Below are 19,810 nucleotides of genomic sequence, written 5' to 3'. Positions count from 1 at the left end.
CCGAGAGCTATTCTTGGGGTCTTTTTTGTATTCTTATTTCTGGCTCTGTTGGCTTGTTCCCAATCTCGGCCCGACTCGTTCGTTAATTGGTTTTCGTCTGCGGAGTAGTGGGCGTCATGTGGCTGCTGCTAGCTCGGCGTGGTGTAAAGTTCGCTACGTCTAAAGTCGTGTACAGGAGGATGTCGTCTTCGGGTTTTCTGATCGATGAGGCCGAGTACTCATTTCTCAAGGACCTCGGCCTTTCAAAGAAGAACCTGGGAGTGTACGACGGGCAATGGCGAGGTAGCGGTCAGGTGAGCGGATGCTCGTATGACCCGGCGTATCCGGAGGTCGCCGCTGATAAGGGCACATGTGGCACCGGTTTGCAGCGTCATTCTAGCTCTGCGACCAATATCACTTAAGTACTAAATGCCGTATTGCCTGCCCTCCGCAGTTACGTGTAGAATGGCGACTGTCAACGTTTTTTGCTATCTTGTTTTTGAAGACTAGCTTCTGTCGGGACATGGGAAGCAGGTTTGCAGAGGCTCGTTGCGTTGCCGGCTGAGTACAAATAAAGAAAACAAAAATGAAATTGTAGCAGGCATCGGTGTAGAAACCGGTTGCATTCTGTTTGAGGTATTCGCATACTCGGGCCAATTTCAAAGGACTTCAACTCCACATTGCGGCGCTTGTTGAGCTGAATCAGCTGAATAGCCAAAGGTCTACTGTGGTGTGCACAAGCTGTAGTTGCATCCCTGCATGTTGAGAGTAAAGGCCCAATATTTGTTTCTTGGCGTTTTAAAAAGGCATCTTCTCTATCTACGTACTCGGGTAGCCCAGGTAGAGGGAAAGTGGCTGGATAATGGTGGGAAAGTATTTTGTGTCGGCGTAAGAGAAAGGGAAAAATGCCTTTGAAGTGTTTAAAGCGTTCTGAACATGCTGACAATTTGTGCCATAAAGGTAGCTAGTTCCTTATATGCACCATAATGAGCCTCCTGCCTGTGTGTGCATGGTTAATCTAAAACTAAATACAGGTGGAACGGCTTGTAGATGATTAACTGAACTTGAAAATAAATGAATTCAGCAGCAGAAAATTATGCCTCTAGCCCTTTGTTGTCCATTTGCCTTTATGTGACATCCCAAAACCTAATCGCAGTGCTTGTTTTCATTGGTAGCCACACTGTCTGAGCAGCACAGTCAACATGTCCTTGTGGCATTGCAGGTCCTGACGTCTTACTGCCCAGCTAATGCCCGGCCCATTGCCGAGGTGGTCCAGGCCACTCCAGCTGACTATGAAGCTGCAATGGCTGCCAGTACAGCAGCCTGGCAGCAGTGGGCGGACCTTCCAGCTCCAAAGAGAGGAGAGATAGTTCGCCAGATGGGCGATGCACTACGTCGCTACAAGGAGCCCCTTGGCAAGCTAGTCTCCCTCGAGATGGGCAAGATCCTGGCAGAAGGGGAAGGCGAGGTGCGTAAAGCCCAGAAGGAAACCTCAAGTGAATCTCACAAAAAAAGGGTGAACGGAGCTTTGGCTGGTTAAAATGCGTGCGGTGCAAGGTTATTGACATCGAGCCTCTCTCATAGCCTTTAGATGAAGTAAATGAAAAGTACTTAGTTTCTACTATGTTGTCCAAATGCATGTTGCCTCTGCCTTAGCTGTTTGTGGGGGCAAGGAATTCACTGTTTATTGAGTGGCATTGGGCCAATTCCTCATGCAGATCTGTGCATGAATGTTCACATTTTGTGAAATAGTTGTCGTTTGAAATATTTAGTCTTTTTCTAGAAAAAAACTAAATTGGTACTCAGCCCTCCCCTGTGCCTGTATGTGCTCTGCTTGCCAGCTAAGCTTCTAGAAACGTGATCTCACGCATAAAGCATGTGCGAAGGCTTCCTGCTGCAATTATGCTCTTTTTGCCACCATTTCTCCTTCTTCCATTTCACGATAAGTCTAGAGTTTTGCTTCATAATGTTGTCTCTCAGTGATGTTTTGCATTGAGTGTGTGTTTTATGTCTGGTAGGAAGGAAGCTGAATTTTTACCGCAATAACTATAGCTGTTGGTAACCCTGACTACAGAAATTTCCCTATTAGAGGCGTGCTCTTGCCAAAGGTGAAAGGGGGACTTTTGTGTTGGGCTAATTCTGTTTGGATATGAGCACATACCTCGTTTGTACTTGGTGGTCCACTCCGCCTTATAGCCGTTGTGTGACATTTGAAGCCTCCAGGGTTGCGATGCAGTGACTCGTGTCTTCGTATATGCCATATCCCGTATGCTGTGACCTAGTGATGTCACAGCCAAGGCCAGCTGCACAGCCCCCTCTCCAAGCTCTGCTGGCGTTGCCTAGCGACGCTTAAGAGGTGTGCAACTCCTCCTCATTAAAAAAAAAATCTAACCTCCATCCCTTGGATCCCCAGCCGAGCGCTTTACCACTGTGTCGCGCCCCTGGTCGTGAAATGCTCTTTATAATTCCGTTTGTCTACCGTGAGGATGACAGTGGGATTCCACGATTGACAGATACTGCGATTGGCTCGCAATTTGAAAGTCACTCAATTAGGGCAATGTCAAGGATGTGACGTCACCCACCTGCCGTCAGCTATGAGGGCTAAGCAGGAACGAGTGCGCCCCAACGCCGCCAGGCGGTGCTTCTTGCCTTCTGCGAGTAACAGATGCTGCGTCTTTCCTTTCCTCTAAACGAATTGTGAACTTAGGCACGCTCGACATGGAAGCCAAGGAGAGTTTAGCTGCTGGCGAACAACGCAGAAGACTGGAGAAATTAACTTCTTCTGATCCCGAGGTAGTCACTGCTTTTCGCTATGTATATCCAGGCATAGCAGAGCTCAGCCATTTTTCATTTTCTAATGCATTAGCATTATACTCTGTTTCAAACATCGAGTGCAACACAGCCAAAGGTAGACAAGTAGTCCGTAGGAAAAAAAAAAAAAAGGCGTATCACTCCGTCCTCATTTTGGGGACGAGTGGTCTAACGCGTCGCTCTTGGTTGACTGAAATATTAAGGCGAAAGTCTTTAGTGGCTATGTTGTCATGGACAAAATGTGTCCCACTTTTGCGGCGGCTCTGATTGGCAGAGGCGGGAGGACGTCAGGGGTCTGGATCAATCACGTAGCACCACCACATAATGTGCGAATGCGTGCCCCTATATGGCCATATGGCAATCAATGATTCATTACTAATAATTGATTAATCAGTTACTTATTATGGACAAATTAACAGTTTGTTAATTAACTAATTAATGACTACTCAGGTAATTAATACATACCCAATGACTAATTAATTAGTGCCAGTTGCGTAGCAGAATGCGGCACCTGGGCTTTCACCTTTCACTAATTTAGTCACTAAAGTCCCTCGTAATTTTTGCCGGTGTAGGTTTGATTTCTCTGAGGGACTAATATTTTTTTTTTTTCAGCATTTCTTATTTGGCGTAACAGGGAACTTTCCGGTACGTGGGTTTGAATCCAGCTGGTGGTTTTTCTTTAATAGCATTTTGCACTTGCCACCAATTTAAAGAATTTTTTCTTCGGAACACCTTCAATACTGGGCTGACACGACGGTGCAAGGTGGTCTTTTCTGCACGCTTCAGGCTATCTGTAATTTTCAGGGCAGTGGGCAACAAGCGATCATGGTAGGCATGCCATGGTGAGTTGCCGACTACACTGGAGTGGATAGGAAAACCTGAATGTAGGCAAGACATTTTATGTCTAGAGCAAGCAGTTGGTGGCACTCGATTGGCTCGAATCAGTGCCAATGAAAATTAGGCTTTTTCAGATCGATACCTGAAGCTTTCCAGGGTTAAAGCCGAGCGTTGGAGCTGTGTGCTTATGTGTAGTTGACCTCTCAAAATCTTCGTTCTCCTCACATGGAGTGAGATGCAGCTTAGCAAGCACTGTTGTGCGATTCACGAATACATGGCTGAAAAAGGTTGCTAGTGGACAGTCAGTTTTGCTTTCCTTTGCAGGTGCAAGAGTACATAGATGTGTGCGACTACGCTGTGGGTCTGTCACGCACCATCGAAGGCAAGTGGTTGCCAAGCGAGAGGCCTGGGCACGCGCTCTTTGAAGCCTGGAACCCTCTGGGCGTGGTTGGAGTCATTACGGCCTTCAACTTTCCCGTGGCAGTCTATGGCTGGAACAGCGCCATCGCACTTGTCTGCGGGGACACACTCATCTGGAAGACTGCCAGCACGACACCGCTGTGCGGTGTGGCTGTCACCAAAATCATCTCTCAAGTCCTTGAGGTGAGACCGACTGAGGTTGATGGCGACAGCAGGGTTTTGTCTTCTACGAAATGGTGGCTGTCGAATCTTGCCACGGATTTGTCTTATTTGCTTTACACCTGCAATCCTGAAGACTTGCATTTGATGCATATGTAACGCAACTAAAAGCTGTATCTGAGGACGTACAGCTTAACCCTTTCGCTGTCACGAACATACCAGTGTGTTTTTGCGCTTCCCCTCCCCAGTGTCACAGACTTACTGATACATTCTCTATCGTGTGTTGAAAACTTCGTGCGTGGAGCTGGTGCGCTTGGACTAGCTGCGCCATCTGTCAAATCCTCTTACAAGTTCGCATTTTTGTCCCGCGCTGTGTTAGTACGTATAGAATAGTATGGAGCAACCGCGCCCTCCCCTGCCACCTTCTTTGCTGGGGGGCGCAGTCTCTCCGCGCGCGCGCTACTCTCGTGCTAAGCGGTCATGCGGTGCATGCGTTTTGCAGTGCACGCATGCGGTTACGGGTTCAAGGGTTGTTCAGCCATCTGCTGCATGTTTGCAGGTTTTTATTTTTATTCTGTTGGCGTGTCTGCTATGACGCGTCAAGTTGGTCTCTGGTCGTTGCCTCTCGACACATCACTTGATCGCTGCTTTCGCTCTCTCTCGCCGCGCCCTTGCTTGCAGCTAGCAGCAGCAAAGGAGATTGTTTTAGCCTCTTTCCATCTCCCTCTGTCATCTTGATTTCACAACATGCAATTTCTCTCCATTGTACGGGCCTCTGAAAGTGCCTCCTCTGTGTGCGCAGTTACTTTTGGATGGCTGACCACGCGCACGGCACCTTCTGCTGGGGACTAGAGCGATGGCTCTTTGAATATGAATTTAAGCCCAGCTCGGATTCGTGCTCTCAAAGTATCGAGCAGTGTTTTTTTATTTTCTTATACAGTCCTCATTTATCTCATTCAGGCCATTGATGATGATGATGATGTTAATTAACACCTGCAGAACACTGAAATGTGCATATTCTGCTGACTATGTTATTTGTATAGCAATCATAATAAAAAATTGCTATGCTCGTTCCCTGTAATCAAGCAGACGCTGGGGGTGCGTCACGGCCAGAAACACGCGACAGTGAAAGGGTTAATGAGAAAAAGCTGATTAAACGCAGTACAGTAGTAGTTACGAATAGGCTATGAAAAAACTTTACATGACCAAGCTTGAAATAGTATTGTATAGATATGAATTAAACTGTGTATACTTCAGTTCTCTTGTATGCAATTTCAGCATGAAACTAACACTGCTTGCCTATTGCTGTTTGCAAGGATTGTGCTTGTTTGAGTACATCATACCCCAGTCATCATAGTCCTGCACTTGAATGTTCTTGGTAGCGAAGCAAGATGACGAATCTTCTACGTATTGTAATTTTTCTTTTCCTTCGTTTGCTACTTCTCTTACACCTGTGTGGACATGGATAGTCGAGGTACACTTTGCGTGATGGCTAGTGGACAGGTTTTAGGCACAACCGGAGAACCCTCTGTTCGCCGCAAGCATCCTTGTTCTGTGAAACTGCATGTAACAGTAAAGGTATTTGGGTAGCTTAGAGAGCCTGTGCATCTAGTACAATTTTGCCATTAACTCTTTTATGCCCTGCTATTCTGAATGCTCAACATTTATTATTAACGTCGATGCGACTTTTAATTCTTTTAAACGTTCCATAATTTTTTTTTTATTCTGGAAAAAGGCACACAATGTTTCGGAATGCAAGGGCATAGGTCGAGGCCTAAATTTTAGTATATGCATTTTCACGCCATGTGCTCATTAAAACCTGTTCACGATAGCCAGTGCTTCGTGGTAAAAATATTTGGTGTCGCATGAGGAAAGTGTAAAGGAAAGGGGTTAGCAATTATGAGAATTTCAGCCGTTGTTTGGCGCCTTATATCTTTTCCTGGCAACATTTATAAGAAAAATCTGAAAACATTTTCTGGCAAGAAAATTGTCTACTGACCTTCTTCTACCTTAGAGTTGATTTAATTTATAGCTGGCCTTTCACACAACTAACACTAGGTACACGAAATAGACCAAATTTGCATTTTCACAACTTGGTGGTATAAAATTCTTAAAATTTTAGCTATGGAAGCCATCATTATTATTATTTCTTCATAATTTTAGCGCTGAGGTGTTAGGAAAACCCTGTGGTAACTTACTTGAAATTCATACTCCTGCATTTTTTTGTGTATATATATATATATATATATATATATATATATAGAATCTGAAGCATATTGATCTTCAGGAATTTCAAGATACATTGTATTACTTTGGTTGCAACCTATAGGCTTGCATTGCCACAGCAATTATTTTACAGAGACAGAGTTGGGGTCGTCTTGAATCGCCATGATATGTGCTTTACTGGGGACGTGGGTGCCTTTCAACTTGCGCACATTGTAATCTTCAGCAGATTGTGTGTAGTGGAAACATCAGTGGCAGTTATCTTTTCTTCTCCAGCTATCTGGGGCTTGTTCAAGGGTCATTGCTTTCAGCATGCTTAATGGGATTTGTGGCATGCACATTCATTTAAAGGGCTTGAAAATGAATTTTTTTAGCACTCTTGGTGTTTGTATAGCACCCCTGTATGTCCCCAGAAGGGGTACAGTTTTCTTAATTTTAGTGCCACTTTGATGTGCTGTCCTTGGGTAAAGGCATGTTTCTTGCTTTTGCTAGCTAATTGTGGCATTACGATTGGAATCTTTGCATATTTAAGTCATGAAATGCATTGCTCATTTCCTCAAAGTTTGTCCTAACCTAATAATGTTTGCTGTTTTCAGATGACGTAATTCCCACGTAAGTATGGCGCTATGCACTTCCCTCTCGGGGAGTTTCTTGGAGCTTCTCACTCTTGTGGAGGTTATCAAAGCAATCAAAAGTACCGTGTCATGCCGTATTTACACGGTTGTGAGTCAACCTCTTTCTTTTTAAATTAGAAAATCCGAAGTGAAGTGGCGAGGGATCCAAAGTATAGCACTGCAGATAAAAACGACAAAAAAAAAGTATAAGGGATGCTACGGCAAATTTGTTTGCTCTGCATTTCTAAGCACAACATTCAGTTACTGTGCGTGCTTCTCGGGAAGAATTCTTTTTTTTCTTACTTTTACTGAGCAGCACTAACTGTGCCCGCAGGAGTGTCGCTAGTTTAAGGAAGAGCCCCTACTATATCAATTGCAGAGATGCTCTTTTTGTGCATCAATTGCGTTGGGTCACATGACATGGTGCCGCTTCCATGGAGTGTCGATGGTTGATGGAAGAGCCAACACCAATCATTTGTAGAGTTCGTGCCTTTGACTTGACGGCTGGCTACATGCCACTGTACACTCGGGAGCAAAATGTTATACAACACTCAGCTGATGGCGGAGCTTGGGGAAACTGCATTGAGACGCCATCTAGTGACACATGCACATCTATACAATGGGGTACCCTCACGATTGTCTCTGTCCCAGACAGCTTTTGCTAAATAACGTTTTAATGCAGTTTTCCTTAGCTCCGCCACCAGTTACGTGCTGTATACCTCTTTTGCTCACGAAAGTACGTGCTTTTCGTCATGAGCTCTCGAGTCTGAAAAGCATTCAGTGCTCATTCACTGCAGCGTTCAAGAAAGTGGCTATCATTTATGCCAAAGAAACAACTATGCTTTGGGCCACAAGTAAAAAGTTTTTAAACGGGTTATGCGGGAGTGGCAGTGAAAGTAAGACAAAATTTTCAGCTGTGTTGCCGCACAGAGACTCTTTCAAAGGATACAGTCGCGACGCTATTCAGAGCTGGAGGACAAGCTTGCAAAATATATCACCGAAATATGCGATCTGAAGTGAATACGAATGGTCCATCTATGCAATAAATTTTGGCTGTGGAAGGCATCCTCTGGCATGTTTTATTCTTTTTTCTGGACATGCAATTTGGTGGGGTCGACTTACAAGCTTGTAAATACGGTACCTTATTAATTGGTCACCCTCTAAATTTCAGCTGACGCAAGCATCGTTCACACTGTGTGACCAGACTTGCTCACTCACCATCACTACTCATTCTTTGGCTCCCTGTGCACTTGTGCTCTGTCTGCTCTTTGGTTAATTCAAATGAGGAGAGAATTGCTTCAAATATAATCCGTGCTGTAGAATAATGTATGCGTTTAGCAGGATTGGATAGTGTTCAAATCGTCCAGTTTTCCCAGTTAATGGGGAGTTGAACTAACAAGCTTTTGTTGTTCTGACTGTCAGCCTTCTGTAGGCTCATTAGCATTTTTTTGCAGTGGGGCTTTATATATGGGCTGGTAGCCTTTGCTGTAGCGTGATACCCTCTAAGCCGGAGCCCGCTATATTTTTTAACTTTTTGGCCAGTTTAACAACCTGTAGGAATGAGACCTGTGACGTTTTTGCAAGTTCTGCAAAGGACGTGGTTAAAGTAACACCATGGAATGTACTCTACTGGCAAAGTTAAACATGCAGGGAGTAACGTCTTCCTTCTCTTTTTCTTCAGGCCAACAGCCTGCCTGGCGCCGTGTGTGCACTGACCATTGGCGGCCCACCAATCGGTGATGCGATGGCCCGCGACGACCGGGTGCGCCTGCTCTCCTTCACGGGCAGCACGCAGGTGGGGCGCCAGGTGGCATTGAAGGTGCAGGAGCGCTTTGGGCGGCCCCTGCTTGAGCTGGGTGGAAACAACGCTATCCTGGTGGATGAGGATGCTGACCTGGACATGCTGGTGCGCGCTGCACTGTTTGCCTGCGTGGGCACTGCGGGCCAGCGCTGCACCACCACCCGCCGCATCATTGCCCACCACAAGGTGGGTGGGAGAGTTTGACGATGCTGCTTTGGAGCAGCATGATGAGGCGATATTTCCTCGCAAAGAACAGTATGGCAACAACGGCTGTTGACTGCACTGCTGCTGGTACAGCCACACAAGTGAAGAAACATGGGGGTTGAGTGTGTCTCAGCAGGGTTGTTTGGCACTGCTTCAATGTTCCGTCAACTCGCATTGTCATTGACGTATTACTGTGCTAGAGCATCCTGATTGAAATACCAAACAGTGTAAATTTTAATAAAATACCTGATGATCTCTTTGACAATGCATTGCATTTGTAAGGAACACTGCTAGAGCAGTGGCACTTTGTGAGGCCGAGAATTGTATGAGGGGACATAATCCACACTGCACTTTCTTGTTCTGCTACTCCTACCAGGCCTTCTCTGAACTGCTTGAAAGCATGGATGAACAATAACATCTTCTTTGTTGTAGCCATGCTAGGAGAACATCATACTTTCGAAATAGCCTTTAAGCTGCTTCCAAGTGATGAAATTATCTGCAGAACCGGAGCATGAGCAACAGAACAAGTGACAGATCAGCAGCTATCAGCTTATTGCACGGGTTGTTGTCGCCTTGAATTGTTGAATCATGTGGCTAACGCTTTAGTGGTGCTCACTCTGGGAAACAGTTGCTGGGCATCTGCCATTTTGCTGACCAGATATTTTGTTCACTAAGGTCTAGTTCGGGCACTGTGTTCAGCCCTTCGCTTCAAAAGATGCATGCCCATGACACCAGCTTCTTGCCAGCAATTCTTTAATTTACCATGCTCTTTGCAGGTGTATGACCAGGTACTTGAAAGGCTCAAGAATGCATACAGCCAGGTTCGGTTGGGTGACCCGCTGCACTCCTCTACTCTCTGCGGACCCCTGCACACAGAGCGTGCCGTAGAGGAATTTCTTGAAGCTGTCACCGAAGCCACCAAGTCTGGTGGAACCATAGAGTGTGGTGGCAAGGTGAGCAAACTGGAATGAGAAAGCAGTAGTCCTCACCTTCACTTTTGCTTGCCTGATGTTACCTTTGCAGCTTCGGGCCTCTCCTTTCATAGGGGAGGGTGATACCAGAATTAGCCTGCCAGGCCTCTTGCGTTCACGTTACCCTTAGGCAATGCAGGGCTCTTTAAAGTGGGGCTTTATGTGTTAGATAGATGGTAGCCTACGGAATCACTTCATGCCCTTAAAGGCAGAGCTTACGTGTCCCCCCCAAATTTTTTTAAGCACTGTACACTTGTTCTTGTTAAAGGGTGGTTTTGTGGAAGTGCTTAGGCTGTGTTGCATGGTCGTTATTTTGTTAATTTTTCTTATTTTTTCTGCTCAGTCACTACTGGTATCATTTCAGCTTTGTTGTCATAAATGAAAGCTGCAGCTTAACTCCTGTTTGCTTATGCAGGCTTTAAGGGGGGACGCGACCTTTGAAAATCGAAAAATCGCGAAACAGTCGATTTTTGGAAGATTATATATTCCGGTAGTATGTCTTATAAACTACCATTTCTGTAATTATCAATGCCCAACTCGGCGTAGAAATACTCGAAATTAATTATTTAACAAGCGGCGACAGCCGCGGAGCAGCGAGCAAGCGCCGAAAATTCCCAAATTTCGCGCGCTATTTCTCTCCCGCCGAACTGAGCGCCGCCATCTTGGTCTTGTTTTGTTTGTGAATTCTTGCGCTTTCTTCTGCCACCCTCGGCGGCGGCAACGGCGGCGCGGTCGAGGCGTGGCTTACTTCCGATTGGGAGCCTCTTGGCGGCTTTCAAGTTTCCCGCTCTCGAATTCAAGGCTGCGATTGGGCAAAGCGCGCGCTCCGCGAGAACGCGGGGGATTGGGCGACTACCATTGGCTGCTGCGGCCGCTGACGCGTCGGTCTCCGCCAGCTACTTCCTCGCGTCGTCTGCTCCGGCTCTTTGCTTGCTGTCGTTGTTGGCTGTCTGTACTTCGTGCGTTCTGTTCGCCTTTCGCGATTTTTGCGATCGCCAGATTTACGATCTCTCGTTGTGTCCTCTGAACGGTTTCGTGCAACGTGTTAAACGTTGGGTGGTCGCTCACGATGCCTCGAGATGCCACGCGTTCAGTGCAGACTTGGCTAGATTTTTTCTTTTTTGCGTCGCTGGCCGCGTTTGGGCCGCTCCTCGTTTCTTCGACGAAATGCCGTGAGAGATAAACCGGGAAGCCGCAAGAGATAAACTGCGAAGCCGCCTGCTGCTTGCTGCGTCTGTGCCGTCCATCATGCCTTGGGCGAAGTGCCGCAGGAGAATCGGGAATGCCGATTGTCGCGGCTTGCAGAGCACAAGATCGACAGATCTCAGCATGTGGAAAGTGGTCCGCGGCACCAAGGCGTTCGCTGTAACCGATAGGCTAGTCGCGCAGATGATCGTTTTAGCAGAGACGGAGCGCCATAGCCCTAATGTATATTTTGACGGCCACACCGGACTTATTCGTGATAAGCGAGTGTTCGTCTTAATTGGGGCAGTTATAAGTGGGCTCGACTGTACCTGAATAAATTTTTGAGGGCAAGGGAAGCTCATATATTCAAAATATTATGTCTGGAATTTGTCATAATTAATTTGATTAATCAACATAGGCCTAATTGATAACAAAAAATCCAGTGCTATGATATTTTTCAGCGAGAAAATTTAGAAAAAGGGCTTTGTCTTGCCCTGAGGAACCTATCTAGGAATGAGCATGACAAATTGCACACTGCCAGCGCCTTTCGCAGTTTCTCCAGGCTTGATATAAAGGACCTATTTAAACCAATTTGATATGCTTCTGTAACTTGAGAACTAGCATGCACAATTCTATGAAACTTGGTGGTTTTTCATTTGTTAATGTCATGAGCCTGTCCTGAAAATTTCATCATGATAACTTGAGAAACAAAAAAGTTATTGTTCTCTCAACCTTTGAGAGCCGTTCTCTCAGAATCAATTTTTTTGCAGGGTGTGGCTGCTAGGGAAAGTCATATCTCAGGAACCGCTTATTGTATTTTCATGAGGTTTTTTTGTTACATACCTAAGTAAATTTCTGAGGGCAAGACAATTCGTTTTTTGTTTTTTTTTTTCAAAATATTTCATATGTAATTAGGGGCAGTCAACTAAAATATCGTTAAGTCAGGTGTAAATTTTAACACCAAATTTGGGGCTGTACTAAAATTTTTCAGAGAGGAAATTTGGAAAAAGGGAATTGTCTTGCCCTGGGGAAACTATCCAGGAATGACCATAACAAATTTCACACTGCTAGCACATTTTGCAAATTCTCCAGGCCTGCCCCTAGGGACCTATGTAAACTATCTTGATATACTCCTCTAAATTGAGAACCGATGAGCCCAGTTCCATGAAACTTGCTAGTTCTTCAAATGTGTGTACTATGAGCTTACCCTGAAAATTTCATTCAAATATCTCGAAATAAAAACGTTGGTGTTCAAGGGTAGCCTCCCCCCTTAATGCAGTGAAGCAGTGCATTTTGTCATTACAGGGTTACATGCTTTGGGGTTGCGTATCTAATCTGTGTTTGTTTTCTGGTTTGATGCAGAATGTATCGCAAATATTGTTTCTCACAGGGATGGTAGTACAGTCAAACCCGGATATTTCAAAATTGGGTTATATCGAACCCTCGTAATATCCCTTTGAAAATCCCATGTAAAAGTATAGGAAAGCTGCGTCGTATATCGAACTCCAATTTCACCGGTCCATCGATATATCGAACTCTGCACCACACACTGGAAGGTGCACCTTCCCCAAAGACTATCTCATCACCCTCGGCGGTTTACCGTGTGACGTTTTTAAGCCACCGCAGGAGGAATGAGAGAGCACAGTTCGGCGACAGCTGGCCTAGAGCAGCGCTGCGTCCTTTCCCTAAAGGCGCACGCATCTGCGGTGATCGATTGCTGTGTGCCAGCACGTCACGTTTGTAAGCCATGTGAGTGCAGGAACGAGAGGGAACCGATTTGGTAACGGCCAGTACGGAGCAGATGCAGCCAATGCAGCAGCGGTGTTTGGGAGAGGGGAAACGTGATAGAGGAAAGCGCAAGGGTATTCCCATTCTTCTGCCGAGCTTTCTCTCTCCCCTTCCTGTCTCTTTCCCGGTCTTCGTTTGCAGCAGCACGCACTATGCATGCGCCAACAAGCCAGCTCGGCCTGTGGCAGACAGAACATCGGATGCTTTCTCCAGTGTGTGTTGTGAAACCTCTGTGCGCGGCAGGTGATGTGTGATGCGCGTCTGTGACGTCGTGACGATGAGCGTGCGGATAGTGTAAGCTATGGCGGCTGTGGACATTAAGAAGCGGCAGATTATTATTGTTTTAATATATATATATATATATATATATTTTTGCGAGAGTTGCTCTACTTGTCGTGCTGAACGTGCGGCAGAGCATAAGCTATGCCAGCTGCAGACGTTAAAAAGTGGCAACTTTTTTTTTTTTTTTGCAAGAGTCATCCATTCTTCTCATCGTGCTGAATGTGCGGTGTAGTGTAAGCTATGGCAGCTGCAAACGCTACGAAGCGGCCGATTTTTTTTTTTTTTTTTTGCCTGAGTCGTTCATCCTTACATCTACGAATCGGTGAAAGTGCGCGATCATGACACTGGCTTTTAGCATCGTTTGCTTCAAACGGCATTTGTAGCTGTCATGCTTTCTAATGATTTTGTGGCAGTGGACTCCACCCGCCCCAAGCGCAGTGTGATAAATCGAACCAGGCTTGTGCAATCATGCCATCATGGACACTGTGCCAAGTTCGCTCCCCGCCACCATCAAAAGTAGAGTCAAAATATAAGCCTGCCGTTACGTTATCGCTGCTCAGCATCTTGGTGCGCTGCCAATAAATGAGCTGTGGATGTGACGGCTGAAACGGAGGGACGCACCAACTAACACATTTAGTTTTTTCAAATTCCCGGCGGTAAACGTGAACGGTGGGTTCATTATGCGTGTTGGTTGATTGCGCGACAAATACGGTATCATTTTTCATGATCGCAAGCAGCATCTCAAGCAGATTTCTGTATATTGAATTATTGATATATCGAACTATTTCAAGATCCCCTTCGAGTTCGATATATCCGGGTTTGACTGTATATCTGCTGTACGCGCATCGGAAGCAAACATTTCCTTGGCACCAACTTTCATTGCGACCTTGTTGCGTCTGGTTTGTTCACATGCAGAGAGTGAAAGGGGATGGGTACTTCGTGGAGCCCACAATTGTGACGGGTCTTCCTCACAATGCACCTGTTGTGCACCGGGAGACGTTTGCACCCATCGTGTACCTGCTGAAGTGTGACAGCCTTGACCAGGCCATTGCATGGAACAATGAGGTAGAGCAGGGTCTCTCCAGCAGCCTCTTCACTAACAGCCTGGGCAACGTATTCAAGGTGAGGCTGTTGCTTTCATTGGGCATCTCTGGGTCATTGACAGCAGACTCTGTTAAGGTGAATACTCAGTTAAGGGGAGACGCGGGTCGAAAAACGGCGATTTTCAGTAAAGTCACTTTTGTGATTTTGACTGTTTCAGCAACACTGGTCCTTCCTCTTTAATATATAAAAAAATCAGAGCCGAAAACAGTCGCGAAATCATTTAAAAAGTCTGTTAAAGCACGCAAGGTGGCTAAAGAAGGGGCAGATACGACCCATGTTCAAGCGCGTGACGCGTCAAATCGCGGCGTCGCACGCCACTGAAATTTTGCAAGGCGGCAGGCCTACGCTTTTTCTCCCTAAAGCTGGCTTTGCCGCTTCACAAACCCCCAGCAAGTAATAAAAAAAAAAAGTTTCGCCGCCCAAACCTAGCATTTTCACTGGCCATTTAAATCACGTGGTGCAATTTCGACCACGCCATTGGCTGTCAGTGTGGGAAGCGGCCATTGCTCGTCTGCTCTTCATGCGACGCGTAGCTCGCTGTCACGCTTGCCCGCTAGTTTTCTCTCGGCGTGTTTTCAAAATTTCACGCATCTTCGTGCTCGTCGCTGCGATAGAATCCGAGAAGAAACGTGACTTTCGGTGTCAAAAGTACCGATCAAACCACGCGTTCAAGGGAAGTCACCGGCAAAGTGAAACGGCGTGCAGTGGAGACGTCCGCGGAAGCTAGGCCTAACCTCGGCGGAGGCGACACTTTTGACAGCTCGAAGCCGGCTGGGCACTGAAGTTTCAGTGACAGCTTAGACGATTTCGTCAGTGCATTGGATAAGAAGATAAGGATCTTCGAGCGTTGAGGAGACCTAGTACAGCGAGTGCCTTTATCGGCGAGATCGGTGCCGCGAACGCACTGGCGAGTGAGCAGCATGTCGGGAGCGCGGACGGTGCTAACTTTCCGCTCGCGAGTTGGCCAAGAAGTGAAAAGGACTCTCGTCGTTTCTAAAGCTGCGTTGCAGCAGTGTAGTGTGTGCCACGTCCGTTGTGTCGTAGTCGTGCGCGGTGTGCAGCTCCGGTGGACAACGCCCTTCAGCCAGCCCGAGGGAGATTTTTGCCGTGAACGTCAATGCAGGGGTTGCGGCGCTCGTTATTGGTGCTGGATACAATCAACTTTCCCGATTTTGTGTGGTTCTTGGTTTGCCGAAACAAGTGCACCATAAGGAGTTTAATGCCATAACAAAAAATGCGCACCTTGTGGTTACAAAGCAGTGGCTGACAGAAGCAAGGTCTCAGCATCACTAAATAGCCAAGAAAGCACGCCTTGAGAATGCTGCTCACAATGTCACTGTTGGAGCAACATATGATGCTGGTGAATTCTAAAACTGTGCACTGTATCATAATACCCTGGCCTGCATTGTGTGCAATTTTCATGCAGATAGTGCTGCTACAACAGCAATAAACAGCTTTTGTATCTTTAAATCGCATTTTTCTCGAATTCGTATTTTGGGCCGAATATGAGTTTTGTGCACAATATTTTATGTCGTTATTTTAGTTCAATCAACACCAAATTTGGCATGCATAATCTTTAGGATGTGTAGAATGCAAGTATCTAGGTTTAAATGCAATCAGCAGTATTTTTGGGCAAGCAAATTAAAAAAATTATCTGGTGCTAGCCACTAAAAACAAGGCACCAGATATAAAATTGTCTCAAAACATTGCATGCCAAGGGAATGTTGCTATGTTGCTTATTTGCACTCAGTGGAGTGTTGGGGACAAGAAGAACTAGTTGGCTCTGCCCTACCATGCTTGCTGCTGTGTACAGCAGCTGCACAAACATGCATTGTTTTTCACTTATGCATGGCATTTAGAATATGAAAACCTTAAGCTATTTTAAAACTAAAAGCATATTTAGAAAGAGGAGATCAATCTCTATAAGTGGTGCAATTTTCATTCACCTAGCATCAATATTAAGAAAAAAATGTTTTCGAGTAGCATCTCCCCTTAAGCTGACTTCTCTGGTAAGATGAACAGTGGGAGACCATCGATTGGTTTCCCAGAAGAGTGTGTAAACACATCTGCTTAGTGACCTTGTGCAACTGATCTCACAGGGCGTCCACATGGCACTGTGAAGAAAAACAAAAGGGCAGCATACTTCTGCATAAGAAAACTCACCCCCACAATAGCTTCTGCACACCATCATAGAGCAGTAGCGAAGCTGACTTGAGGAAACATGCTTTCATTGGGGGGGGGGGGGGGGGGGGGGGGTGAGGTAGCTCTTTTGTCGAGCACAGGGTGCTTTTATTATTTTTTTTTTTCTTAAAATAACGGGAGGGTGTGGGCTGTCTGTAAGGCGTTGTGGTTTTCATATCTAGCTTATGTTCTTCACATTTCTGTTATCTTTATCTTCCTGGACCCGCCTCGTAAGGGATGGAGTTTTCTCAATGTGACCAGCATAGCAATGAGTTTGAGACCCGTTATCCTTCAAAACAGTGGAGATACCCACTGAAAAATAAACTGCTGGCCACCTTTGAAGTGCTCAGGGTTCGATAGAAGTCACAAATTAGGAAATAAACTAATAGCAGCCACTGTGTGGTAGGCAGGACAATGACAGTGAGAAACAAACCATTGCCATTTCCAATTAGGGTAACATGAGCTAGTTTCTTTTCTTCAGGCCACTTCATGCAAAGAGTAATAAATGCTGATTGCAATTATTCTCTCTGTAAAGCTGTTTCATGGTTTTCCCTGCAACATACATTTTCTGGTCCCTTCAAGTCAGTCTTAATGGGGTTCTGCTGTATTGTGTGAGGCTAATCTGGCCTGCATACTGCCGCCGGTCAGTGTTGCAAATGTGTTGTTTCTTCCTTTTCATTGTTGTTGATCTGCAGTGGCTGGGACCGAAGGGCTCAGACTGTGGCATTGTAAATGTTAACATCCCAACAAGTGGAGCTGAAATCGGCGGTGCCTTTGGTGGAGAAAAGGTGAGAGGCGGCATTGTTACTGGCTTTAGGGCATTCACTTTTATTGCATTGTACAAGGATTTGTCAAACACCACATGTCTCGATGACCTTGGCTGAGCACCCATGACAGGAGTGCCGGCAGTGGTGGCTTGCTTGGCACACTACAGAGGCGCTTCCTGCTGTGCCAGTGCATATGCTTACAAAGTTGGTGAGCACTTGAGCATCGAAAAGGAGCTTAGTGGTTTAAACGACAAAACATACTTACACTTAAATACTTTGGAGAAGCATGACGTTCAGATCCCCAAACAATTTGGCAAGCCTTGATTGAGAGCCCCTCTTGCGCTACAGCTAACATGTTCATGTTACACTCTCATAGCTGTCCTGTGATATATTTTAATCTTTCAGTATGATAGTTTTATCCCTTCTCAATTGTCCGGAGCTATCGACTGTCTGTGAATCATCGGATCAAGTGATAGCAGCAAACGCCTTTTAAAATGAACAAAGCAAGAAACTGGCCTGGCCACAAGATTTTGTTGATGATGGATGAGCAGACATTTGTGAAATTCCAGCTTGCAAAAGAATGCCAACTTTTTCCCTACTGCTTAATGATCTTTCCACCTGAATCGAAAAAAATAATATATATATATTATAAAGTAGGTTCATTATGCAAATACACACTGTACCTGCCAAGGGCCATGTCTGGAACCAGTTTTTGATGGTGGCTATGATTTGAGTTCAGTGGCACAAGAGCTGCTCAGCCAAAGAATACCATTATCAGAGTGTTCAGCCTGCATAAGATGGATGAGAACCCACTCTTCCCTATATTTCACCCCTGAGGAGCCGAGCACCAGACACAGGGGTGAAGTTTGTGCCTATTTGGAAACTGGCGGGCACCAACAGTACCTGGTGTCAGGCCCACACCCCTCGCATATGAATGTTCTCCCAACTAGGCCACACTGATGCTGTCAGTTTAGCCTTAGTACAATGCTCTGTTGATACCGTGCATGTGTGCCTCTGCTAATGCTGTACCTTTTTGTGCAGCACACGGGTGGCGGCCGGGAGTCGGGCAGTGACTCCTGGAAGCAGTACATGCGCCGGTCTACCTGTACCATTAACTACACAAAGGAACTGCCCCTGGCACAGGGCATCAAATTTCAGTAAGAGGCCGCGACCATTCTGTGGAGCAGTCTCAGGGGCCTGTTGGATGAGCTGCGCTGCTTGGCTGTACCACATCCCAGTCCCTGGAGCACTGCCACAACTTCCTTCTTCATGGAAATGGGAATGAGAGAGCGAGAGAAGTTATGTAACTCTATATTCATTCTGGCCACAGTCCTATTGGCCAAATTGTGTTTATTCTGTTTGAAGGAGAACCTTCTGGTACTATCACTTTGACCTTTGTGCAATGGGAAAAACTGCTGTGAGCAAGTATCTTGGGCTTTTTGATACTCTACTGTTTGTTCTAGGTGCTGCATTCCACGAGATTCTCTTTTTGGGAGCACTTCACTTTTTAGGAAAGGGAGTATTGCCTTACACTTCGTTATATACTAAACAAGAACACTATATTTTGAAGTCCCTTTTTTTATGAACTTTCATATTATTTTTGTACCTCTTTACAGTGCAAGCAGTTAGGGTCAAGTTTTGCTATCTTTTATTGTTATGCAGTGATGCTGTGCACCAGGAATTGTGTGCTGTACTGTTCGCAGTGCCATTCTTTTGATATGCTTATTGCACCTGCAGTTTACACTGATGCAAGTCTGTTATCAGAGTCCTGGCATCTGGCCAAGGTTGTCTTCCACCTGTCATGAATAAACTTTTTTGTACAAAGAATTTTGCCTAAGATACTCACCTATATGCCTAACTGCCACACGCAGTTTGAGACCATAGAACACTGACAGCTGCAGAAATGTGCCATTTGCAGCATTTTGTGCCAGTCTGTTTAACCTTAGTAACCTGCTTGAAAAGGCCTCTGCTTTAAAAAAAATTGTAATGTCTGACAGTTTGGCAAGAATGCCTTTCTACTGCCATCAGTGCGCTGCATGTTTCAGCCTAATTGTGTGGAAAATATCAGAGCACTGTGAAATCAACACTGCAGAAATGCGAAATCGTAACCTTTGATGGTGCACATGGCACATACATGTTTGCTCTCATTATCAACTATGCAATATCATTCTTATTGCTAATGTCATCATTGTCATTATCACTAATTGTAGTATCATTGTCATCCCTACTATCATCCTCTCGGTAGACAAGGAGAATTATATGTGCGTTTCACAATCCCGAGCATAGCACAGTTAAAGCGTTCAACTCTGGATCCAAAGGATGGTGGTTCGATTCCCGGTGGAAATGGGAGTTTTTGTTAGATATCTTCCTCGCGGTAGACAAAGATTTATGATGTGCTTTTCACAATCCCGGTGATGTCATGGCCAATGATGTCACCAGGTGATATCACAATCTTGCGAAGAAGTTGACGCTTCTTGTGGCCGG

The 19,810-nt window shown here is 45.7% G+C and overlaps 1 protein-coding gene across 1 annotated transcript; it reads left to right on the top strand.

The window, feature by feature from the left end:
• Nucleotides 1-65: 65 nt before the first annotated feature.
• Nucleotides 66-19,153, top strand: Aldh7A1 (aldehyde dehydrogenase 7 family member A1). Its single transcript, XM_084599028.1, has 8 exons — nucleotides 66-293; nucleotides 1,202-1,447; nucleotides 3,952-4,230; nucleotides 8,725-9,030; nucleotides 9,825-10,001; nucleotides 14,190-14,396; nucleotides 17,255-17,347; nucleotides 18,368-19,153. Exons 1-8 carry the CDS (start codon nucleotides 117-119, stop codon nucleotides 18,485-18,487), a joined length of 1,605 nt encoding a protein of 534 aa, XP_084455154.1. The 5' UTR covers nucleotides 66-116; the 3' UTR covers nucleotides 18,488-19,153.
• Nucleotides 19,154-19,810: the final 657 nt, after the last annotated feature.

The sequence above is a fragment of the Amblyomma maculatum genome, chromosome 3, assembly GCF_055883805.1.
Source record: "Amblyomma maculatum isolate TAMU_Amacu chromosome 3, ASM5588380v1, whole genome shotgun sequence".
Classification (NCBI taxonomy): domain Eukaryota; kingdom Metazoa; phylum Arthropoda; class Arachnida; order Ixodida; family Ixodidae; genus Amblyomma; species Amblyomma maculatum.
Note: the sequence above shows the minus strand (reverse complement) of the source record. Positions and strands in the feature narration are given on the sequence as shown.